The following is a 27,511-nucleotide window of genomic DNA, read 5'->3' on the forward strand; positions in this document are numbered from 1 at the left end:
AGAAGGAGATGCTAGATAGAGTTTTTAAGGAATTCCAAAAAAGAGAAGAGAACGTACAAACAGGAATAGACTATTCAGCCCCCTCAGGGGAGTTCCATCATTCACTTAAATAATGGTTGATCCGTATCTCAATTTCTTTTACATGATTTTGCTGCATATTCCATGAGAATTTACCCAACAGTAACCTGAAATAATCTGAATAATCTGAAATTTGAAATTTGGCATTTTTGCATCTGTCCTGATGAGTGCAAGACAATAAGCTTCAACAACACATCTCTCTTTTCACCCAGATTTAACAATAATCTCCCGCTCTCAGTTGTGCAACTTTCAAATGACCCAGAAACACAGTATTTTGGGGGAGACAATTCCATATTTTCATTTTCCCTTGTGTGAGAATGTGCTTCCTGATTTCACTTCTGAGTGACATAGCCCTGAATATTATGCCCCTTTGTTATGAACACCTCACTAGAGGAATTAACTTCTCTGTATCTGATTTATCCTTTCATAAATTAAGCAATTTGATTAGAGCACTCCTTAACTTTCTAAACTCAGTACAAGTCAAGTTTATGCAGGGAAATGGAGAGTCGGAATGTTTTCCAGATGTGGAATCAAGATGGTGAAGTGCACAGCCACCAACTATGGTAGGATTCGGAGGAAAGTGGGGGTTGGGGATATGGTATCAGTACTGGATGAGGTTAGAGAGATCAAAAGGGCCATACAAATTAGAGAACTGGAATCCAGTATAGGTCAATAAAGATGGGTTCAATGTGTGAGTGGGATAGGTAAGCGGAACTTGTTATGTTATAGGATGTTGGCAGCAGAGTTTTGGATGGAATGAAGTTTATGTGGAAAATAAGAGGAAAGCATTGGAGTAATCCATGTGGGGTCCAGTTGCTTTGTTGCTCTCTGTGTTGCTCAGCCTATTTGCTTTCCTAGTTAAACGCTGGTTCTCAAATGTCTGATGCAAACTGGTCTGTTAATGGTGACTTCTTTACCAGCAGATGGTGGAGTAGTCGTTTGGTAGTACAGAACTTCAGTATTGCTGAAAACAGAGACATATAATTGAAGCTTTTCATCTTGTACTCATCAGGATAGCCGCACAGGATAAAGCAGTAAAGGGAACAACAATTTAGACTGCATGAGAGGAGAATATTGATTGGTTGGCAAGTGGACTCTGATTATTTTTTGTCTTTTCCAACTAAACAAAAGCTTGGAGGACAGCCATTCCCTGGATCATTCCTCATGGCAATGCCTTGACCAATCAGAGTCAACCTGCCTCAATTTAAAACAAAAGCTTGGCAGTTAATAGTTACCGTACCCTGCTGCATTCTCCATGGAGACAACTCTACCAATCAGAGTCCGCTTGCCAACCAACCTCTTCTCATGCAATATAAATTGTTCTTCCCTTTGCTATTGGTTTATATTGAGTAGTTGTCCTAATGAGCACCAGATGAAAAGCTTTGATAGTATGTCTCTTTTTTTTAGCAACACTCAAGTTGCTGGATTGTTCAGTATCACAGCATCATCCCCAGCATAAGCAGGAGAATGACCTATTGTGAAATGACCTCTCGCACATGGGGAATGAGTGCTTGAATGAAGTGCTGGAGACCTGTCAGCACCAAGACAACTGCAGCCCATTCCTGGTTCAAGCAGGAGAGGGCAGACAAAACTTGGTTACAAAACTGTCCTTAGCTCCCGATGCCTGTCAAGAAATATGAATGTTTGCTGGGACTCTCGTTGGCCTTTGGCACAGTTCTCTCATACCTGATGCTCTTTTCTTTCATAGGCGAGGGTGGGCATATCCCTGTGAGACAATGGATCTGACCGCTTTTCTCAATGAATGTGCCCTTTAACGGGTGGAAGAGCCAAGGTTTTGGACCCAGTTACTGCAAGCAGCTCAGCTGTGCGATTCATTTACTAGTTAGCTTGATGTTGTTGAAACTCCAATGAAGATGTGATAGGCTAACCTGTATTGTCAGCCGAGGTTAAATTATGTAAAGTTATCACATTCTATGCATTTGATTGGTGAATGATTTGAATCCACTGTCCTCTATTCACCATCTTGAAGGAACTGATTTAGTCCAGTAATGGAAATGTTGTTCTTTATTGTAGACGTGATCTACATGTGATGGTGTAGTGCCTGTATGGGATTGAGAGGTTTAGGCCCGTGAAGTTTGAGCTTCAGCCTTTCCAAACTTACTATCACAACCGTTTTGTTTAGGGTGTTCAGGGTAAGTGACTGGTATTACTTATTCCGTATTCACAAGTGGTAAGAAGAGCTTCAGTTTAACATTGAGCCGCACTCTCCACCCTTGAACACCATTGAGTGACCACTTCCACAAAACTCAGTACGTATACTTTAGCATGGAGACTTTCCTCATGGGTTCTCTGCATTGGTTTCCATCACGTTGCTTCGGCAGAAACCCCAGATTAAGTTTGTAAACGAGACATCTGCCAATTGTGCCAAAGCAAGAGTAGGTGATCAAGAGAAACTCCGAGGGAATTATCAGCCTAGCTGAGGGTCAGATGTCATTTCCCACAGTCAAACATCCCACCATTCTTGACCTGTGATCAAGAATGATCATGTGTTCCCCTCACACAGGAGAAACAGCCAGAAACCTGAGGATTTGACATAAGTTCAATTAGACATCACCTTCACATATGGGGAGGGATAACATGTTTTTGAACGGGCATTGGGGAGATGAATGTGCCTCATGTTGGGTATGAGTTGTAAATCCATCTTCGTCAGTGCACATTCAAATTTGTTTCATTTCTCACGAGCAATCAAATCTTTCCATCTGATGGGCTAATATTCTGGCATGGATTGAGAATTGGTTAACAGGCAGAAAACAGAGTGTAGGAATGAACAAGTCATTCTCAGGAAGGTAGGTTGTTTCTAGTGGGGCACTGCAAGAATCAGTGCTGGGGCCACTGTTGTTCACAATCTACATAAATGATTTGGATGTGGGGACCAATTGTAATGTTTCCAAATTTGCTGATGACACAAAACTAAGTGGAAATATAACATGTGAAGAGAATTTAAGGAGGTTTCAACGGGATTTGGACAGGTTAAGTGAGTGAGCAAGAATATGGCAAATGGATTATAATGTGAATAAGTGTGAAGTTATCCGCTTTAATGGAAAAAAAAGTGAAATATTTTTTAAAAGTGAGAGGTAAGAAGTGTTGATGTCCAACGGGAGCTGGGTGTCCTTGTTCATCAGTCACTAAAAGCTAGCTAGCAACAAGCAATTAGGAAGGGAAATGCTACATGGCCTTCATCAGAAGGGGATTTGAGTACAGGTGTAAAGATGTCTTGCTGCAGTTGTATAGAGCTTTGATGAGACTGCACCTGGACTATTGTGTACAGTTTTGGTTTCCTTACCTAAGGAAGGATATACTTGCCATTGAGGGAGTGCAGCGAAGGTTCACCAGACCAATCTCTGGGAAGGCGGGATCGTTTTCTGAGGAGAGAATAGGGAGACTGGACTTGTATTCTCTGGAGCTTCAAAGAATGAAAGGTGACCTCATTGAAACTTACAAAATTCTTACAAGGTGTGACAGGGTAGATGTAGATAGGATGTTCCCCCTGGCTGGTGAGTCTGGGATAATAAGAAGGCCATTTAGGACTGAAATGAGGATGAATTCCTTCACTCAGAGGGTGGTGAACATTTGGAATTCTCTACCCCAGAGGGCTGTGAGAGCTCAATCGTTGAGCATGTTTGAAACAGGAATGCATAGATTTCTAAGTACGAATGACATCAAGAGATATGGGGAGAGTGGGGAAAATGGCGTAGAGGTAGATGATCAGCCATGACCTGATTGAATGGCAGAGCATGCTTGAGGGGTCGAATGGCCTACTCCTGCTCCTATTTCCGAAGTTCAATGAAATGCAAGCACTGACAGTGGGAGATTAGCAACCTCATGCCCACAGGAGGGTCAACCTTGGCTGGGAATGCTAATGGTGAAAGGACCAGAGGAGCATGCTAGGTGCTTCGTGTGCACAGAAAAGGATATCCTCTTCAGAGCTTCTATCCTCTGAAGCTCAACTACCTGCAGATGTCCACATGGCAATGGCACTGAAGACTGCGCCTCTCCAGAGAGGACATCACTGATCTGGATGTCCTGCTGGAGAAGAAGCTGAGCCACATGGATGGTAGTGGACCCCCAATATCAGTGGTGTTGAAGATCACTGTCACTGTAGTGCTGAACTTCTATGCCTCAGGGTCTTTTCAGCAATCCAGTGAAGATATTTGTGAATCAGTCTGTGGTGCATCAGTGCATCAAGGAGGTGAACAATGCCTGTTTAAGAGGGTTGGTGACAGGCTGAGCTGGACAGTCTGGCAGAGAGGTCCATTGTGTTGAGGGGCCATTGCTAGATTCCCTCAAGTGCACGGTGTGATGAACTACATGGCTGTGATCAGCTCCCGCTGACCAGCCAGCAGCCTTCATCAACAGGGAAGACTTTCACAAGCTCAGTGTCCAGCTGATCTGCAGCTGGTGTGCATGAGTCCCGGGAAGCAGCCAGTTTGCCTACCCACTTGGACAGTTCCAGGTGCCACAGCTATACCCATCCCTCTGTACCTGTAGGGATGAATATTAGAAGACAAGGGCTACCCATTGAAGACAAGGTTACCAACACCTGTCAGTAACCCATGCATGGGTGCAGAGGTGAGGTACATCATCAGCCACTGGGCAATCCGAGCAACCATTGAGTAGGCCGTAGGTCTCTGAAAGATACGATTCAAGTGACTAGATTGATTGGGTGGAGGCCTTCAGTATGTCCCACTGAGCGTCTTATGTACCATGGTGGTGTGCTGTGCTCTGCACAATCTAGCATTGCAGAGGGCCTGGCACTGAACAATGAGAACCTTGTGGATTGAGTTGCTTCTTTCAAGGATATGGGGGAAGCAGCTGACCTCATGGGGAAGGGGGTGGGGGGAGGGGGGGCAGTGGTGGGGGTGAAAGGATTGAGCACAGATGGTGGACTTTCTGCTGGATCCTACGTCTTGGAAGCTAAAGCATGTAGCCACAGTGCTCCAAATTCTGATAGCGGATATACTCAATAATGAAACATCCAAAACCCTCTGATGTAGAAAATTCCAAAGATTCACAACCCTCTGTGTGAAGAAATTTCTCCTCAGCTCAGTCCTAAATGGTCGACCCATAATCCTGAGACTGTATCCCCGTGTTCTAGATTCCCCTGCCAGGTGAAACAACTTCTCAGTGTCTACCCTCTCCTGCCCCTTCAGAGTCTTGTAGGTTTCAACAAGATCATCTCTCATACTTCTAAATTACAGAGTAGAGGCCCAATTTTCTCAGCCTCTCATCATGGGACAGCCCTCTCATCATGGGGTCCAATCTAGTGAACTTTGCTGTACCACTTCCAAGGCATATATATTTCCTTAGATATGTGGACCAAACAGTTCTCCGTGTGTCATACAGTCATAGAGTTATAGAGGTCTACAGTACAAAAAATGTCCTTCGGCCCATCGAGTCTGCGCCGGTCAAACAAGTACTTAACTATCCCAAACCCATTTTCCAGCACTAGGCCCATAGCCCTGTATGTCATGGAATTGCAAGTGCACATCCAAATACTTGTTAAAAGTAATGAGGGTTTTTGCCCTTACCACCCTTTCAGACAGCGAGTTCCAGATTCCCACCATCCTCTGGTGAATTTTTTCCTCACATTCCCTCTAAACCTTCTGCCCCTTACCATAAATCTATGCCCCTTGGTTATTGACCCCTCCACCAAAGGGAAAGGTTCCCCTTGGTGTGTTCTCATTCATTCCTGATACAATCGTAACAACACTTCCTTAGTCTTGTACTTCGATCCCCTTGCAATAAAGGCCAACATGCCATTTGAGTTTGACCCTCTTGCACAATTGCTGGTGGTAACTCCGGTCTCTCACGATCGTTAGCTTTTGGAGCATGCAGTAAGCCCCTAAATCTGGAGCCCTGTCCATCTCTCCTCCAGCAGCTGATGCTACTCAGCTGTTCTGTTCTTCTCCTCTGTCCCTCCTCAAGAGGAACACCTAGAAAGATCCCATGATTAACCACTCCCTATGTCCTGGTCACTCCTGTAAGGTCTCCAATAAACTACAGTCTCTCTTCTTTGGCAGCCCCATGTGATCGAGGATGACTTGCTTCCATTCTGGTTTGTCGGGCTCTGCCAAGGCTGATAAATCTAATGTGTGATCTGCTAACTCATCCACATGTGGGGCAGTGGTGCTTGGAAGGTCAGGTAGATGAGTTTGGAGGTTTGTGCGCTCCCTCTGATGCCCTGACTTCGCCTCTGCGTCTTCCTGACCAAGTATCTCGGTGTCCAAGTTGCTTTTGCAAATAAACCTTCTCCATTTTGATCAGTCACAAGCCAAGGACTCCCCTGAGTCAGTGGGAAATGTTAGACCTCTGCTTTGAGGGCATTCTGAAAGCATTTCTGCTAACCTCCTGGAAATCTCCTACAATGGCAGTAGAAGTACAGTAGCACAGCACTCACTCTATTTAGGTGAAATTCACAGAGAATTTCTGGTGGAATTCTTGACAAAGTTTCCCAGAAAGTCACCTGACATGTCTCAATAGTCCTCTTCAAACGCAGTCAGTCAATCTCAATATGCAAGTGAACATTGAAAGCTGAACGTGCATTTCAGTAGCACTCAAAACACTCACCAACAAATGCTTTACTCCTGTTGAATTGGTCACTTTTAAGTGGGGCTGCCAATTGCCACAAAATGGTGTCGAGCCTCTTGAACGAGTGTTCACAAGCTATTTAATTGGCAATCAGAGACTTAATGATCCTTGGGATAGCTGTTTTTAATGCACACTTTAATTCCTTTACTTAGATGTCGCTTTGCGTTAAAGGTTGACTTAACCGGGCTTGCAGCTCGGACCCCAACCTAGTCTTCTTTACCACTTAAATTAACCGGGAAAAGGTAAAATGTAAAACCCAGAAAAAGGTATTAAAAATACCAACTGACATGAGCCAATGACATTCCTGTCCTTAACTTCATATTGTAACGCTTAAAATGTTCGCCATGGCAACAGTTCAGGAATTTTTATTTTTTCATGGGATGTGGACATCCCTGGCAAGGCCAGCATTTGTTGCCCATCCCTAATTTCCCTTGAACTGAGTGGCTTGCTTGGCCATTTCATAGGACAGTTAAGAGTCAACCACATTGCTGTGGATCTGGAATCACATGTAGGCCAGACTGGGTTAAGAATGCAGATTTCCTTCCCTAAGGGGCATCAGTGAACCAGATGGGTTTTTTTCTACAACAATCGATGATATTTTCATGGCATCGTCACTGAGACTAACTTTTAATTCCAGGTTTATTAATTAACTGAAGTCAAATTCCACCAGCTGCCACGGTGGGATTTAAACCCATGACCCAAAGGGTATTGACCTGAGCTTCTGGATTACTCATCCAGTGACATTACCACTACCCCAATGTTTTTGGAAAGATGGAGACTATAATTGTAGCTTACAGCAAAATACTGGAGGTGTTGGAAATCACAATGAAAATAGAAGTTGCAGAAACTCTTGGCAGTTTAGTGACTGAAAGAACCCTCTTTATATGGTCTAAGTTTCAGAGATGAGGGTACTTGCTGACTGGACTAGGCCACACGCTGCTATTTAGTATCCTTCAATTCTCTCACACAGAGTTGATTGTAACACCGAGCTTTCTGGAATTTTCACCCAGTAAAATTGAGGGCCCTTCCCATTCAGAAGGAGGAGGGAAGATTCCTTACTCCCGAGAGCCTCTTAATGCTGCACTGACAGTGAAAGAGCAGAACCCGGTTAATCGCTGTGTGCTGAGTTGTGCATTGTGCACTCTGCTGTACACAGTCACTGTGGCCTCCACCAATTAAAAAAAAGTAAGAACTTGCAAATTACACAGAAACCTTCCCAACCTCAGGTCAACCCAAAGCACTTCACAGTTAATGAAGTGCTTTTTTAAAGTGTAGTTTCTGTTGCAACGCAAGAACCATAGCAGCTAATTTGCACACAGCAAGCTCCCACAAACAGCAATATGAAAATGGCCAGGTGATCTGTTTCTGTGATGTTGGTTGGGGGATAAATATTGGCCCAGGACATGAGACATAACTCCCCTGTTCTTCTTCAAAGTGGTGCAATAGTGTTTTTTGCATTCATCTGAGAGACATACAGGGTCTTAGCTTAACATCTGACCCAAAAGGAAGCACTCCTTCAGTACTGTACTGGATTTTTTTGACTCAAGTCACTAGAGGGGGCTTGAACCTAGAACTGTCTGACTCAGAGGCAAGACTCACTGAACCACCATTGTTAAAGAACAGCTCTGTCACATGACCAGCTAGCCTCCTCTGCCCCCTGTGGAAGAGAATTCCAAAGATTAATGACCCTCTGAAAGAAGAAATTCCTCTTCGTCTCCAACTTAAATGGGAGACACCTTATTTTGAAACTGTGGCCCCCTAGTCCTAGATTCTCACACAAGGCGAAACATCGTCTCAGCATCCACCCTGTTAAGACCCCTCAAAATCTTACATGTTTCAATAAGATCACCTCTGATTCTTCTAAACTCCAATGAGTATAGACCCAATCTGCTCAACTTTTCCTCATAAAACAACTCCTTCATTGCAGGAATCAGCCTGAAAAATTTTCTCTGAACTGCCTCCAATTCAAATATATCCATCCTTAAAAAGGGAGACCAAAATTGTACAAAGCACTCTAGGTGTGGTCTCACCGATGCCAGTTGTACCAAGACTTCCCTACTTTTATATTCCATTCCTCTTGCAATAAAGGCCAACATTCCATTTGTATTCCCAATGAATTGCTGTACCTGCATACTAATTTTGTGATTCATGTACAAGGACATTCAGGTCCCTCTGTACCATAGCATTCTGCAGTCTCTCTCCATTTAAATAATATTTTGCTTTCATATTCTTTCCACCAAAGTGAACAAACTCACATTTTCCCACATTATACTCCATCTGCCTATTTTTGCCCAATCACTTAACCTATCTATATCCCTTTGCAGACTCTTTGTGCCCTCCTGACAACTTACTTTCTTACCTATCTTTGCATCATCAGAAAATTTGACCACACTCAGTCCCTTCATCCATGTCATTAATAAAGATGAGGCCCCAGCACTGATCCTTATGGCACTCCACTGATGATGGTTTGCCAACCTGAAAATAACCCATTTATCATCAATCTCTTTCCTGTTAGTTAGCCAATTCTCTGTCCACATTAATATATCACCCACAATATTATGAGCTTTTGTCTTGTGTAGTAATCTTTCCTGTGGCACCTTACTGAATACCTTTTGAAAATCCAAATACGCTACATCTACTGATTCCCCCTTATTCACCCTGCTTGTTACATTCTCAAACAACTCTAACAAATTTGTCAAACAGATTTGTTCAACAAAGTTTTGATCCACAAGGGGGTCAATGGTTATGAGGAAGGCAAGAAAGTGAAGTTAAAGTCAGACTCAAATCAGCCATGATCTTATTGATTGCCAGAGCTGGCTTAAGGGGACAACTGCCTTACTCCTGCTCCTATTTCTTATTTCTCATGTTGTTATGTTCACCATCAATTCTAATTCTCCTTCAACATCACACAGCATTCAGACTTAGGTGTGCTTTGCTGTTCCTTAATCCTCATTGGGTCAAAATCCTAAGATTCCCTATCTAACATCACCATTGGAGCTTAAGTAAGTAACAAATTTACGAGAAAATCCCTCACCTCCTCCTCAGGGCAACTAAGGATGGCAAAAATATGCCCTGAGAACGAGTAATACAAGGGATCCTAAGAAAGAATGGAAACTAGCCCTGAATTCCTAAATTGACGGGCAGGTGAAGACGAGATCAATCCCGCCCCACACTCAGGATGGTCTGAGTGTCATAACAAAATATTTCCTTAGTCCCTCCCCATCCCCCCACACCCACTGCCTCTCCTTGTAATTTCCTAGGAGAGAAGTTTAAAAAGGACCAAATAAATGTGGCAAAAATATCTAATTTCATGATTCAGATGTTTGATGAGTTTAACTTTTAATTTGGGGATTGAAGTTTCTATACGTAAGATAATGGAAGCACTTGGTTTGGGAGGCTGGTAAACAGACCCGAAAGTAATTGCAACGAAAGGCTGGCCTGTGTTTGTTTAATCAGGTCAGACTTGGAAGTGGGAAAACACTAAATAACGGGTGACCCTTTTCTGAGTCTTTTGGTGGGGACTGTTGTCTTCATCAGTCATTTAACTTTCAAATGGTTTCCCAGAACAAAGGGAATGTTTAAGAATTGGAGATAATGAGTGAAGGGCCACTCTAGGTGTGTCATGTTGCCATGGGGATAAATTTCAGGGAAATATATTTTGATTTGGTTTTATCAGTGTGATTTCTCAGCACAGGCAGTTGGAGCCTGAAAGTTGCTTTGAGACAAGCAGAGAGAAAAATCTGCCAGGATCTGTAAACCACTAGGAAAAGGTTATAGGAAACCAAGGGTGTTTTCTGATTTTGGTGTCAGTTTTGGATGCTTGAGCTGGGATGTTCACAATAGTGAGGTGTTGAAGGAAGGTTGATGAGTTTCCTAGCTGCTCGCTAGTGGAAGGACCCTAAGGAACCTCATACCTGAGAGAACTGTGGAACACTGAGGAGAATCAAAGTGAATCCCAGAGAGTTGTGGCACACTTAGATTTGGCTGCAGAAGTGAAGGGAACCTCAAGATCCGGGAAAGTATAGGGGAACTCTTAGGCGGAAATAAAAGTAGAACAGTGAGTGTCCTGTTGAGATTGTCAGGCTTAAAGATTAATTGTTGTTAGCAATACTTGCTTTCTTTATTTCTTGTACAGTTAAAGCTTTTGTTTAAAACATGAAACCTTGTGGCTTAATTCCTTCAGTTAATAACTGAGAGTTTTTTTATTTTTAAAAGTGACTGGTCTCCACCCGAGACCATAATGTAAGGGAAATAATACTGTGGAAAAATTCATCTCTAACCACCCCCTCAGGAGATTAAAACCAGTCCAGGATCTTATATGGAGCATTTTAATGATGTGCTGCATTTCTTACCTTTACAGCTCTTCCTACATCCATTCCTTAACTTTTTTGAGTTCTGAGTCTGACCATCTTCACACCACCTGATGCTGTTGATCTGAAAGATCCCGTAGTCTGATGATAGAGTCTTTCCGTCTCTCCTATTGTGTCCAACTATACTTGTGTTATAATTGCTTTCATGTTGAACTAAACACACCCCTAAAATGAAGGCAAATCATAGCCTTTAGTTAGACATTCCTTCTGACACCCCCTCTTCTCCCCCTTCTCAAACCATACCACCCTGCCTCGCATAAATCCACATGATAAGACTCTATTCAGTCTTGGCCAGCTCCATTTACAATTACAATCTCTCTTCTTATACACCTGGATGATGGGGCAGGTCTGGATTGAAAAGAACACATTCACAGCAATGGAAACCAGGAAACTTTGTGAAGTTTGCATGTTCTCAGAGCTCCCTACAAATCATGCCTCACGCCCAGAAATGGAGATATTGAGCTTACAGTTCCCAAGCTTGGGAAATGGTTGGAAACACGGGTTGTCCAACTGACCCATGATGAATTGCCCAACAGAAGCCTTCCCCTCAGGATCTCTGCACCTTCCAAGAGGAGACCACTGGTAGCTATCCCTCCTGCATACTCTATTCCTCCCTCTCCAGCCCAGGAATAGCTGAGGCTACTTGTAGTGAGCCATGAACTGAGTTCATTTGGGTGCTTCCCTGTGCTTCGACTAGAGCCTCCTGGTGGTTGTATATTTTATGGCTGCGTTTTGCTGCCAACGTGGTACATGCACAGTTGTACCGCTTCACTCCATGATGTCATTGCAAGCAACGGAGATCAGAACTCTACTCAATCCCCCAACTTCAGTGTGATACTCATCCTCCATTTAGTTTCTTTTTGTTTTTTAAAGCAAAATTCAAAATCGCAGCAATCCTAATGAGAACTGAACGAAATTAAGTTAACAATCCTAGCGAGTGGATTTTGGAACCAGAACCCTGGCAGCTCACTCACTCATCAATACCTGAAACATTTTGCTATTCTCTGTTTTCTTTTAATACGAAGTCAAATACAATGCACTGTTTTCTCTTGCACAATCTGTGACATACTTAGCTTGGTTAACATTAACCATGGAAATGTGAGGTTTTACTTTCTAACATTATTAACCGGGTTGAATTTGCTGCCGATGCATTCGGCCAATGATATCAATGGTTTTCTGTGAATGTGCAGAGAAGTGCATGTGCTCAGATGGGCATCAGTGGCAATCTTCTGTGGTCATCTCGCATTGGCAGGAGACACAGTGATATTTTATACCTTGAAGCTCTGCAGACCTGAGACACCAGTTTTTATTGTGTCGGAATTTTAGTTGTGCAAGTTTTTATTAAATATCTGCTCCATGTTTACAGCTCTTTGGTTCCAGCAACCTCTACAACTTGTTGACTTTTCTCCTAGACCACACCCAGGTTTAACTAATCAAATACAGTGACATCAACAGTAAACAGTCTCAAGTAATCAAATACAGAACAAGTGAACACAACACACATCCGTGCACCTCAGCTCCACACAAGGCAGTGCACTCAACGAGTTAAACTATCAAGAAAAGCTACAAGTTGTGCACTTAAAACGGAATAAGATGTTAAGAATTCAGTATAAAAAGAAAGTCAAGGTTAGAGGCAAGAGTCTTCAGCTACAATCTTCTAGGATAGAGAATATGAGACTCACAGTTTGCTAGACTGTAACCACGATATCCATCCAATCCATTTTTGTGTAAAAGATGGGCAAGCTCACATTTCTGATAGACATACGGTATTGCTCCTGTGAGCAGGGCACTGAGAATGAGAAAGGTCTTCATTTTCCTGATCACTACAGAGATGCAATTATCCCTTTTGCCACTGGGTCTGGAGTCCGAGCCCTACCTCCCACCCCCCCCACCCCCCACAACTCTATCATTATTGAACGTGCCAAATAAGTTGAATAAAAACACAACCAGTCTCTGAAATGTCTCCGAACTTTGGCTCTAATTCTTCAAGCATGAGAATTCCAGGAATATTTTTTAAAACTTCCTCCTACCAGGGAGCTCTACAATCCTTCTTTCTCTGAAAATGGTTACTCAGTTATCAGAAGATAACAAAGGCCGTTTGCTCCATGCAAATTCAAAGCTCTAATTTCCCCAAACTCACATCCAACTGAACTGTGAGCAAGTCCAGTGTTTCTCTTCTAGTCAAGTTGACTACAGAAAATCTTGCATTTATGTAGCACCTTTAACCTAGGAAAACATCCTAAGGCATCGTGCAATCATTGACATTGAACTGAAACAGGGCTCAGGAGGACAGGAAACCAAACACTTCGTCAAAGATGTAGCATTACGGTGCATTTTAAGGGAGAGGAGAGAGAGAGGTGGAGAGGCAAAGGGGTTTAAAGAGGGAACTCCAGAGCTTAGGGCATAGACAGCTGAAGGTACAGCCAATAATGGTTTAGTGAAGCAAGTGGGACATCCACAAGGAGCCAGATTTGGAGCATCACATGGTTCTTGGTGGGATGTAGGCCTGAGGAGGTTACAGAGATGAGGAGGGGGTGAAGCCTTGGAGAGGTTTGAACACAAGGAGGAGAATTTTATAATCAAGATTTAATGGACCAGGAGCCAATGTAGGCAATTGCATAAGTTGGGCCTGCTCTTATATATCATAAGCTGGGAATCCTGCAATGAGCAACTCACCATCTACAGGTTGGAAATCAGGAGGTTGATGGAATACTCTCCATTTCCCTGAACGAGGGTAGCTCCAACAACACTGAAGAAGCTCAACCCCCACCAACCAGGACGAAATAGCTCACTTGATTGGCACCCCATCCATCATCTTAAAAATTCATTCCCTTAACCACTGGCACACAATGGCAACAGTGTGTACCATATACAAGAGGCACTGCAGAAACTCACCAAAGCCCCTTTGACAGCAACTTCCAAACCTGTGACCTCCCCACCAGGAGGAACAAGGGAAACAGCAGACAGGAACACCACTTCCTGCAAGTTTCCCTCCACCTAGCAATCCCCACATGAACAAATAAATAAAGCCTTTGCTCTAACCATTTTGAAAAAGGGTTTTCACCTCAGCTGAACCAAGAACCTGGACCTTGCCAAGCCAACCCTTACCCCCAATACCTGGTGTTCAAAAGAATTATAAAGAGACACAATAATCTCTCATTTCTTCAAATGCTCTTTTGAGGTTTGTTTTCTTGTTTTCTCTGCACTTTAGCTTCCATGGGAGTTTCCTGAAGTGCCGTCAAGAACAGATTATTTATAAGAAATGCGGCTCTCCTCTCTTTTCAAGGACATGTACTATTCCTTTGTCCTCAGAAAGAACACACCACCACTCCTTAGCTATCAGGAGATAAGGAAAGAAACATGGGAACAGGAGGCCATTCATTCTGTTGAAACTCAAAATTCTAAAGCTTCCCAATAGGACTTTAAACTGATCCAATGTTTATCATCTGGCAGCTTTCCCCAAACACTCATTCAGTCCGTTACAACATCAGCTTCTTTCAAATAACTCTCATTTATATCCCATTGTTCTAACTGTCCTTCATTTACTGGAGTAATAGAGAAGAATTTCCCATTTCTGTAATTACCAGCCCATCATTGCAAAATAAATCGAGTGTTTGGAAGGCCCTACACCGGGTGGTCAATCCCTGCCCTACCCCTCACCCACCTTCAAAGTCTGTCCTCCCTAAATTTAAAACTTGGTCCATGAATCACGCATCTCCTTCAAAAACCTCATTTTGAACACAATCATATTATGGTAACCCTGTTAGTAGGTGTCCCCTCACAGTTAGTTTTTTGATCAATTCATTACTAAATCTAAGGTGGCAAGTTCTCTTGTTGGTTTAAGACTGTATTGTTCTAGAAAATTGTCTCGAACGTACTCAAGATGTTCCCTTCCCTTGGGACTCGAGCTGTTCTGCTTTGCCTAGTCTTGATGAAAGTTAAAGTCTCCAATTATAACATTTCTGTCCTGCACCAAGCTTCTCTGATCTCCGTGTTGATGTCATGGATTCCACCTTCCATAACAGCACTTCCAACATGTCTTCCTTTCTCCTCATCCAAGGATTACCTTGACTGCCCCCATCCCAACACAGTGGTTGACAGGGCCCTCAACTATGTTCAACCCATTTTTCCCACTTATGCCCTTACCCCATCCTGCCCATCCCAGTATCTGATAGGGTTTCCCCCCTTGTCCTCACTTTCCACCACACCAGGCTCTGCATTCAAAGGATTATCCTCTGCCATTTCTACTGACTCCAGCATGATGCCACCATCAAACACTTCTTCCTCTCACCACCCCCCCTATCTCCCCCCTACCGTCAGAATCCTGAAGGGTCTGTTCCCCTGCGACACCCTGGTCCACTTGTCTATCAGCCCCAATACCCATCCCCTTCTTACGGCACCTTCCCATGAAATTGCAGGAGGTATAATACCTGTCCCTTTAGCTCTTCTCTCCTCACTATCCAGGTGAAGCAGCAATTTATTTGTATTCCTTTCAATTTAGTCTATTGTATTCACTGCTCACAATGCGGCCTCCTCTACGATGGAAAGATCAAACACAGACTGGATGACTGCTTTGCAGAACAGTTTTGCTCAGTCTGCAAGCGTGACCCTGACCTCCTGGTCACTCTCCATTTCAATGCAGCAATGTTTCAGTGAAGCACAACTCAAACTGGGGGAACAGCACCTCATCTTCCGATTAGGCACTTTACAGCTTTCTGGACTCAACATTGAGCTCAACAACTCCAGGCCATGAAGTCTGTACTCAATTTTGTATTTTTCCCTCCACTGCCAGTCTGTACCTTGTTCTTGTGTTTTGCTAGACGTTACTGATTTTTAATTTATTATTAACACTTAATCCAGACCAATGTGTTGTTCATTTACTACCACCATTCCCACTGTCCTTGCCTTTTATTCCAGGACAACTTTGTTATTTAATCTCCCCCGCCCTCTAACTTATCCCTTTGCCCCCATCTGACCTCCCTTCCCCTTTTTGAACAGCATTAATCCCATCATAATTCTGCCTCTGTTCAGCTCTGAAGAAGTCATATTGGACTCGAAATGTTAACTCTGCTTCTCTCCCCATAGGACTGTTGAGTTTTTCCAGAACTTTCTGTTTTTATTTCTGCATCTGCATTGTTGCTTTTATTTCCTGCTACTTTATCCGCTATCTGGAGCTCTACAAACTCCCATCAATCTTACGTCCTTTACAATTCCTCAATTCCAGCCAGTTTCTACTACCTGCTTACCTTTACTGAGCTCTTTTTTGGACACAACATTACCTGATGCACTTCAACAGGCCAGAGGCCACTAGCTGGAGTTTCTGTTTAAGAGCTACTGTACAGTAAAGAGAATAGGCACTGCTGTATTTTTTTAAAATATTTACTCATGGGATGGGGGCATCACTGGGTAGGCCAGCATTTATTACCCATCCCTAATTGCCATTGGGAACTGAGTGGCTTGCTAGGCTATTTCAGAGGGCATTTGCTGTGGGTCTGGAGTCATATGCAGGCCAGACCAGGTAAGGATGGCAGATTTCCTTCCCTGAAGGGCATTAGTGAAACAGTTGGGTTTTTACGACAGTTGACAATGGTTTCATGTTCATCATTAGACTTTTAACCATTGTCGATTGTTTATTACTCATTATCTCACGGGTTAGCAACACATTGTCATACTGTAATGTTTTAACATCGAGCTGTTAGAGCGAGGACATGATATTCTATCCTGAGCAGGACATTGAGTTAATGATAAGATGTAGAAGGTTTAGGGCTTGGACAGTATGTTTCATCCTGTGCTTTGAAAAACTGTCACACAGTGTGCACTGTTCAGTATGACTCAAGGACACTAACCCACCCTGTCTCTATTCACCGCCCCTCCCCAACCCCCGACTCATTCTGAATTTTTGAAAGAAGTCTGGTCGGTCTCTTTTCTTCTGGGTGCTAGAGATATGGTACATAGTTGGTCATTTTGGGGAGAAAATTAAACATTTAAATTAATGGTACGATCTGTGGAGCAGTGGGGCTTGATAATTCACTCACCCCTCCCATCCCAGCCATAACAGTCAGAGAATCAAAAACATGGGGGCACATTCTCAGGATAAGGGGCTGATCATTTAGGGCTGAGATGAGGAGAAATTACTTCACTCAAAGGTTTGTGAATCTATGGACTTCTCTACCCCAGAGGGTTGTGGATGCTACATCGCTGAATACATTTAAGGCTGGGATAGCAGATTTGTTGTCTCTTCGAAAAGTCAAGGGCAAGGGGAATGGGCGAGAAAGTGGAGTTGAAGCCCAAGATCAGCCAAGATCGTACAGAATGTAGGAGCAGTCTGGATGGGCCATAAGATCTAATCCTGCTCTTTTTCTAGTGTTTTCTTGTAACCGTGTTAAACTCTTTGCATGATCTGAATTCAGAGCCCTGTGTGAAACTGGCTCCAACTCTATTCCTTGTCAAGTGGATTGCCGTCTCTCACACTCTCTGTACCTGCAAATGTCCACTTGCAGAATGACTGCACAGCCAGTCAGGTTCAAATCCTCCAGCCTCAGTGGGAAACGATCTCAACTCCAAGTCAGAAAGCCTTTAGTTCAATTTCCACTCTAGGGATTTGAACATAATCCAGGCTGACACACCCAGTGCAGTACCAAGGGACCATTGCACTGCTCTGAGGTGCAGACATTCGGATAATACTTTCAACTGAGGCCTCCGCTGCCCTCTCCTGGAAATTAATAATTAGCCTTAGTCCACAAAGGGCCATAGGCGTCTCTCTCCTTTAGAGAGAAGTGGTGGAGCATGAGGTGGAACGGCAGAATGTGAAAGAGGGGGGGATGAACAGGAAGAAGAGGGATAGTAAGCCCTTTTCTTCCTGGGCTCCATGTGAATGAAGAATTCCAGAGAGAACAGGCCTGAGGAGCTGAATGACCTCCTTTTGTTCCTGTTCCTCAATATGTTTTTTTTTTCACAACCCAGCCTCACATATTAAGAATGTGTCACCTGAACAATGTAGTGAGAGGCTGCTGGAACACAGGAGACTGGACCCAGCCTTCAGAAAGAGAGAGGGGAGGAAGTAGACAAATCTGTCCTGGTTCCCGGCTGTTTCTCTTCCTTCCCCTTCTGTCACAATCTGATTATTGTTCAATCAGTGGGACATTGGGTAATTTAAAAAAACATTTTCTTTCTTTTGATGTATTCCAGACTCATCTTTGAGGAACTTTGTGAGCTGAACACAATGGGTGGAATCATCCCAGATTTGCACTAAATAGCGAGTGGGAAAAAGGACATTTTACCCGGTGGCCGCAATGGTGGGTTTTCACGTCTTATCGTCCCATTCCCGCCTCATTAATTATACATTCCCAGGAAACACACCGGCTCGCTGGCGGAGTGCCCTCTTATTCACACTCCCTGCCGTCACTTCAGGCCTTCAGTTAACCGGGTGTCATGTTTAAAGGCCGCCCCTGCAAAGAACAGGCACTCTTCAGGTGGGAAGCTGCTGGGAACTGATGGCTGCCACAGGGAGGAACCCTGCTGCCCCAAGATTTAGCACCACCTCCCTGAAGCAGCTAATCGACGCGGCGATGCCCTCTAATGCCGCTCTGGACGAAGACCAGCAAGCAAGGTCACCAACCCAGCATTGGAAGCAGTGGCAGCACCGACACCTTGCAAAAGAGGACAGCCACCCAGCGCAGGAAGAGGCTGAACAGTCTCATCCATTCTGCCAGGTTAACTCACTCTCCTCATCGATCTCAACTCACACACTCCCAAACCCATCACACACCCACAGGGGTCTCACACCTCAAGGGACAACACCACTAACTCTCACACACCCCCTCACATCTTCCTCAGACTTATATCCTCTTGAGCTCGCGTACTCGCCCTGCCCATGGCTCCGCTCACCACTCAAATATTCCACACAGTGCCCCGCATCCTGCTCACACTCTCTCCACCTGCTTTCAAGCAGGAGATGCTGGCTCACAACAGCAGGGAGAGGTCCCAGACCGGGGATGGAGTGGCGCACATTAGACCCCCCCCACTCACTTTGAGGAGTGTGCCATCACACTGACTGGTGAGGACATGGACCATGCCTGCAGGGACGGTGAGGTTGGCAGTGAACACCCACATGAGAATCCTGCACCTCATCATCCCTCTCTCAATGCAACTGTGAGAGCTCCCTCTCCTGCTTTTGACTCTGCTGCACTAATTATCTCTACTTTAGTTCACGGGGAGATCTTCCAAGCGACTGACAGATTCAGCCAGCCCGTCCCTCAGCTCTATCCAGGTCTACACCTCCAGCAAAGGTAGCCCATTGAAGAGCTGGAAATAAGTAGCTTGGAAGACCCGTCACAGCGCTTACCCAAACCTTCCACCAGCGCAGAGACACACACCTCGGTGGGACCTAGATCTAGAGCAGGCTCGGGTTCACAATCTGGTGCTCACCGCACAGACACGTGTCTGCAGCAGGAGGAGGCAGCTTCTGACGAGCTCCCCAGCATTCCGAGGACTGCTGGGGAAGAGGCATCTGTGAGTTCCCAATCGGATGATGAACCTCTGGATTCGGCCTTCCACCTCATTGTGGAGAGTCAGCAGAAGGCAGGGAACATCATGCTGAGCATTGGAAGCTCTCAACAAAGTGGCACAGAAGGAGTGTGTCCATCTGCTCTCTGATGAAGTGGTGTCCACCAGTGCATATATGGCGTTCTCCATGGGGAGAATGGCAGATGCCATGGAGACCCTGGTCCAGCAGAACACAGATGTGTACAGACCTGCACTCCATCATGGTAGTCATGGGTGAGTTCCTGCAGTGGCAACGCAAGAGGGAAATGGCCCACCTCGAAATCCCTCCAGGTGCTCCTTCCCCTCAAGGAGTCGGGCCGGGGCCCTCAGGCACCCAAAGGGTGGGGGAACGACAGCTGGACACCCCTGGGACATTCACTCAGGAATCTCAGAGGCTGTCCCCTCCCTCCGAGTGCCCTTTGCATGTGACCACTTCAACCTCATCCTCTGACACCGCAGAGAGTGCAGCCGGCCCACATAAGCACAGTCAAAGCAAGTCAGGGCCCTCGAGGCTTCAGCTTTTCAGAGGACGCACACCAGAGTCATCAGAGGCAACAGGACCAATAATTGCCCAGGCTGTTTCCACCCTTGCTGCAGATGTCAGGGCGGAACCTAGTAGAAGTGGTAGGCCTAGAAAAGTTAAAAATTTCTCATTACGAGTGTTGCATGGGTGAACGCATTTTGTCACTTCATAATTTGAAAATATATTCACTTTCACTGGATAACGTGTGATGTTATTATTCAGCTTCATTGGCAAGTTTCACAAGTCCCCCCACCTGCTTCCACCCCCCCCCCACCCCCCCACCCCCCCCCCCCCCCCCCTCCACTATCAGTTCAACTGCCCACAGCCGGACCACGAGTAAATCTGCATGGAGAAGTGTGTATGTGGCAGGGCCTTTTGTAGCCTAGCGCAAGCACTCTCCCATGCATGCTGAGCCTTCACCCATCACACTCACCTCAAAATCCTGAGAATTTTCAACGCTGCCTGCTGAGGCTCTCTTTCAGTTGTCCATCTGCATCCCTGCCCACCTACTGACCACACTGCCATGCAGCCCGTGTGCCCACCCAACACAAGGCTCCCCTCACTTTTGATTTTAGAAGTGTGGTGGTTGTTAAGTATGTCTTCGGCTCCCTCATCCTTTCCCCTCCTCCAGTCAACCGGGTCCTTTCCCCCAACTCTGTTGACACACCCTGCATCACCTTCCACCTCTCCACTGTCACCTGCCAGCCAGAACCATTTTCTTTTTGGGATTTCTGGCGATAGGCTAGTCTTGTTTCAGGAAAACCTAACCAGGGATACAAACCTAAGCACTTGCTTTCACCCACAGGAAAGCCTCTAAGCCTCACAACAGGATCCCAAGTTCATCAACATTTCAATTATTTAATAGAATGAAACACTTGAGGTTTGATATTTGCTTGTATTTATTTGAATGAGCTGTGACAGAAACCTTCTTTGACTGGGTTCCCAGCCGTCTTGACAATGCAGAGCTATCCACTGCGAGTGTCCCATGCTACGATGTGTTGAAGCGAGTGGATTTGATCAACAGGATCTGCTCCATCTCAATCAGAAGCAAAAGTAGGTGTAATAACTGATCCATTGCCCCTTGCAGTTCTCGACCCAGCTGCTCCTGCAAAACCAAAGCATCAGAAACACTAGGTCAGTCAGGGAGAAGTAATATTTATTTATTTATTATTGACGGGGAGTATTGGGATCATCTTTCCCTGCCCTCCAAAGTTTCCTTCCATTCTCCTGAGGGTGAAGCAACCATTCAGGGACATATGCATGTTACTAATTCTAGGGATGCACTAGAAATTCTTCTGTATTGGGCTAGACCAGGCTCTCAAATGAGCTCTATACCCTCTAATCAGGAGCATACCTGTACTTAGAAACATTTTAAAAAATTCATTCATGGGATATGGGCTTTGCTGGCTGGGCCAGCATTTATTGTCCATCCATAATTGCCCTTCAGAAGGTGGTGTTGATCTGCGTTCTTGAACCACTGCAGTCCATGTGGTGTTGGCACATCCACAGAGCTGTTAGGAAGGGAATTCCAGGATTTTGACCCAGTGATACTGAAGGAACAGTGATATATTTCCAAGTCAGGACGATGAATGACTTGGGGGAGAAATTCCAGGTGGTGGTGTTCCCTTCTATCTGCTGCCCTTGTCCTCCTAGATGGTAGTGGTCGTGGGTTTGGAAGGTGCTGTCTAAGGAGCCTTGGTGAATTCCAGCAGTGCATCTTGTAGATGGTACACAATGCCACTACTGTGCGTTGGTGGTGGAGGGAGTGAATATTTGTGGGTGTGGTGCCAATCCAGTAGGCTGCTTTGTCCTGGATGGTGCCAAGCTTCTTGAGTGTTGTGGGAGCTGCACTTATCCAGGCAATTGGGGAGTATTCCATCACATTCCTGACTTGTGACTTGTAGATGGTGCACAGGCTTTGGAGAGTCAGGAGGTACTCGTCGCACAATTCTGAGTCTCTGACCTGCTCTTGTAGCCACAGTATTTATATGGCTAGTCCAGTTCAGTTTCTGGTCAATGGTAACCCCCAGGATGTTGACACAGGGGGATTCAGTGATGGTAATGCCATTGAACATCAAGGGGTGATGGTTGGATTCTCTCTTGTTGGAGATGGTCATTGCCTGGCACTTGTGTGGCATGAATGTTGCTTGCAACTTGTCAGCCAAAGCCTGGATATTGTCCAGCTCTTGCTGCAGTTGAACATGGACCACTACAGTATCTTGAGGAGTCACAAATGGTGCTGAACATTGTGCAATTATCAGTGAATATTCCCGCTTCTGACCTTATGAAGGAAGGAAGGTCATTGATGAAGCAGTTGAAGATGGTTGGGCTGAGGACACTACCCTGAGGAACTCCTGCAGTGATGTCCTGGAGCTGAGATGACTGACCTCCAACAGCCACAACCATTTTCCTTTGTGATAGGTATGACTCCAACCAATGGAGAGTTTTCCTTGATTCCCATTGACTCCAGTTTTGCTAGGGCTCCTTGATGCCACATTTGGTCAAATGCGGCCTTGATGTCAAGGGCAGTCACTCTCACCTCACCTTGGGAGTTCAGCTCTTTTGTCCATGTTTGAACCAAGGCCATAATGAGGTCAGGAGCTGAATGGCCCTGGAAGAACCAAAACTGGGCATCAGTGAGCAGGTTATTGCTAAGCAAGTGCCGCTTGATAGCACTGTTGATAAGCCGTTCCATTACTTTACTGATGATAGAGAGTAGACTGATGGGACAGTAATTGACCGGGTTGGATTTGTCCTGCTTTTTCTGTACACGATATACCTGGGCAATTTTTCACATAGCCGGGTAGATGCTACGTCTAGTTATACATTGCTGTGACATGGGATGGACAAATAGAATCATAGGATCATAGAATGGTAATAGCATACTAGGAGCAGTTGCCTCATCGTGTCTGTGCCAGTTTCTCTACAACAGCAAGTCACCTAGTCCCACTCCCTTGCCTTTTCACTGTCGCCCCCTAATTAGATCCACTCCCTTCCTCTTTTGCCAAAACCCTGTAAATTGCTCCTTTTCTTTTCTGGAAGTTAATAAGCTGTAAAAATCTGTATACCACAACCCTCACTATAATAAAAAGTTTAACACACACATCACAGCAATAATCTCCGGCACCTGCCCTGACAATTATTATAATACACTCCTCACTGAACAAATTCTCACTGTAACACTCTTTATAACACACCCTCACTGTAACACTTTATAAAATACCTTCACTGTAACAATCTCTATAACACATCCTCACTGTAACTCTATTTGTAACACACCCTCACTGTAACACTCTCTATAACACACCCTCACTTTAACACTCTCTATAACACACCCTCATTGTAACACCCTCTATAACACACCCTCACTGTAACACCCTCTATAACACACCCTCACTGTAACACTCTCTATAACACACCCTCACTGCAACACTCTCTATAACACACCCTCACTGTAACACTCTCTATAACACATTCTCACTGTAGCACTCTCTATAACACACTCTCACTGTAACACCCTCTATAACACACCCTCAGTGTAACACCCTCTATAACACACCCTCACTGTAACACTCTCTATAACACACCCTCACTGCAACACTCTCTATAACACACCCTCACTGTAACACTATCTGTATCACCCTCACTGTAACACTCTCTATAACACATCCTCACTGTAACACTCTCTACAACACACCCTCACTGTAACACTCTCTATAACATACCCTCACCGTAACACTCTGTATAACACACCCTCACTGTAACACTCTGTATAACATACCCTCACTGTAACACTCTCTATAACAAACCCTCACTGTAACACTCTCTATAACACACCCTCACTGTAACACCCTCTATAACACACCCTCACTGTAACACTCTCTATAACACACCCTCACTGTAACACTCTCTATAACACACCCTCACTGTAACACTCTCTATAACACACCCTCACTGTAACACTCTCTATAACACATCCTCACTGTAACACTCTCTATAACACACCCTCACTGTAACACTCTCTATAACACACCCTCACTGCAACACTCTCTATAACACAGCCTCACTGTAACACTCTCTATAACATACCCTCACTGTAACACTCTCTATAACAAAACCTCACTGTAACACTCTCTATAACACACCCTCACTGTAACACTCTCTATAACACACCCTCACTGTAACACTCTCTATAACACACCCTCACTGCAACACTCTCTATAACACACCCTCACTTTAACACTCTCTATAACACACCCTCATTGTAACATCCTCTATAACACACCCTCACTGTAACACCCTCTATAACACACCCTCACTGTAACACTCTCTATAACACACCCTCACTGCAACACTCTCTATAACACACCCTCACTCGAACACTCTCTATAACACATTCTCACTGTAACCCTCTCTATAACACACCCTCACTGTAACACTCTCTATAACACACCCTCACTGTAACACTCTCTATAACACACCCTCACTGTAACACTCTCTATAACACACCCTCACTGTAACACTCTCTATAACACATCCTCACTGTAGCACTCTCTATAACACACTCTCACTGTAACACCCTCTATAACACACCCTCAGTGTAACACCCTCTATAACACACCCTCACTGTAACACTCTCTATAACACACCCTCACTGTAACACTCTCTATAACACACCCTCACTGCAACACTCTCTATAACACACCCTCACTGTAACACTATCTGTATCACCCTCACTGTAACAGTCTCTATAACACATCCTCACTGTAACACTCTCTACAACACACCCTCACTGTAACACTCTCTATAACATACCCTCACTGTAACACTCCCTATAACAAACCCTCACTGTAACACTCTCTATAACACACCCTCACTGTAACACCCTCTATAACACACCCTCACTGTAACACTCTCTATAACACACCCTCACTGTAACACTCTCTATAACACACCCTCACTGTAACACTCTCTATAACACACCCTCACTGTAACACTCTCTATAACACACCCTCACTGTAACACTCTTTATAACACACCCTCACTGCAACACTCTCTATAACACACCCTCACTTTAACACTCTCTATAACACACCCTCATTGTAACATCCTCTATAACACACCATCACTGTAACACCCTCTATAACACACCCTCACTGTAACACTCTCCATAACACACCCTCACTGCAACACTCTCTATAACACACCCTCACTCTAACACTCTCTATAACACATTCTCACTGTAACCCTCTCTATAACACACCCTCACTGTAACACTCTCTATAACACATTCTCACTGTAACACCCTCTATAACACACCCTCAGTGTAACACCCTCTATAACACACCCTCACTGTAACACTCTCTATAACACACCCTCACTGTAACACTCTCCATAACACACCCTCACTGCAACACTCTCTATAACACACCCTCACTGTAACACTATCTGTATCACCCTCACTGTAACAGTCTCTATAACACATCCTCACTGTAACACTATCTACAACACACCCTCACTGTAACACTCTCTATAACATACCCTCACCGTAACACTCTGTATAACACACCCTCACTGTAACACTCTCTATAACATACCCTCACTGTAACACTCTCTATAACAAACCCTCACTGTAACACTCTCTATAACACACCCTCACTGTAACACCCTCTATAACACACCCTCACTGTAACACTCTCTATAACACACCCTCACTGTAACACTCTCTATAACACACCCTCACTGTAACACTCTCTATAACACATCCTCAGTGTAACACTCTCTATAACACACCCTCACTGTAACACTCTCTATAACACACCCTCACTGCAACACAATCTATAACACAGCCTCATTGTAACACTCTCTATAACATACCCTCACTGTAACACTCTCTATAACAAAACCTCACTGTAACACTCTCTATAACACACCCTCACTGTAACACTCTCTATAACACACCCTCACTGTAACACTCTCTATAACACACCCTCACTGTAACACTCTCTATAACACACCCTCACTGCAACACTCTCTATAACACACCCTCACTGTAACACTCTCTATAACACACCCTCACTGTAACACTCTCTATAACACACCCTCACTGTAACACTCTCTATAACACACCCTCACTGTAACACTCTCTATAACACATCCTCAGTGTAACACTCTCTATAACACACCCTCACTGTAACACCCTCTATAACACACCCTCACTGCAACACACTCTATAACACAGCCTCATTGTAACACTCTCTATAACATACCCTCACTGTAACACTCTCTATAACAAAACCTCACTGTAACACTCTCTATAACACACCCTCACTGTAACACTCTCTATAACACACCCTCACTGTAACACTCTCTATAACACACCCTCACTGCAACACTCTCTATAACACACCCTCACTGCAACACTCTCTATAACACACCCTCACTGTAACACTCTCTATAACACACCCTCACTGTAACACTCTCTATAACACACCCTCACTGTAACACTCTCTATAACACACCCTCACTGTAACACTTTCTATAACACACCCTCACTGTAACACTCTCTATAACACACCCTCACTGCAACACTCTCTATAACACACCCTCACTGTAACACTCTCTATAACACACCCTCACTGTAACACTCTCTATAACACACCCTCACTGTAACACTCTCTATAACACATACTCACTGTAACACTCTCTATAACACACCCTCACTCTAACACTCTCTATAACACACTCTCAGTGTAACACTCTCTATAACACATGCTCACTGTAACACTCTCTATAACACACCCTCACTGTAACACTCTCTATAACACACTCTCACTGTAACACTCTCTATAACACACCCTCACTGTAACACTCTCTATAACACACCCTCACTATAACACTATCTGTATCACCCTCACTGTAACACTCTCTATAACACCCTCACTGTAACACTCTCTATAACACACTCTCACTGTAACACTCTCTATAACACACTCTCAATGTTACACTCTCTATAACTCACCCTCACTGCAACACTCTCTATAACACATGCTCACTGTAACACTCTCACTGTATCTTTATAACACATTCCTCGCTGATCCCTGAAATGTCTGTTTATAGTGAGATGTTTGTGTGTGCCCACAACATCATTGCATTATTTCTAACCTGGATATGGAAACCAGCATCATTCCTTCACTCAATTACAACCTCAACTTTATATATCAAATTTGGGAGAGAAAGATCTACACTTTAACATACCAGGCCTCCATTCCTTGTTGTTTCACTATTTTTGCTGCACAAGCAATGTCAGCTTTTAAGGTCTCATCGTTGTTCAAGAAATCTACAGTAATAAAAGAAATGTGATATTAGAATCAATGTTTATATCTAA

At 44.4% G+C, this 27,511-nt stretch overlaps 1 protein-coding gene and 1 pseudogene across 1 annotated transcript; both read right to left on the reverse strand.

The window, feature by feature from the left end:
* Positions 1-2,377: 2,377 nt before the first annotated feature.
* Positions 2,378-12,869, reverse strand: LOC121290915 (lysozyme C-1-like). The gene is made up of 3 exons (XM_041211963.1): positions 12,740-12,869; positions 11,040-11,222; positions 2,378-2,451 (listed from the first exon to the last, which is right to left on the reverse strand). The coding sequence occupies exons 1-3, from the start codon at positions 12,867-12,869 to the stop codon at positions 2,378-2,380; spliced, it is 387 nt and encodes a 128-aa protein (XP_041067897.1).
* An 8,296-nt stretch (positions 12,870-21,165) lies between these two features.
* LOC121290916 overlaps positions 21,166-27,511 on the reverse strand; it is a 79,206-nt pseudogene continuing 72,860 nt past the window's right edge.

Source organism: Carcharodon carcharias, chromosome 18, assembly GCF_017639515.1.
Source record: "Carcharodon carcharias isolate sCarCar2 chromosome 18, sCarCar2.pri, whole genome shotgun sequence".
In the NCBI taxonomy this organism is placed as follows: domain Eukaryota; kingdom Metazoa; phylum Chordata; class Chondrichthyes; order Lamniformes; family Lamnidae; genus Carcharodon; species Carcharodon carcharias.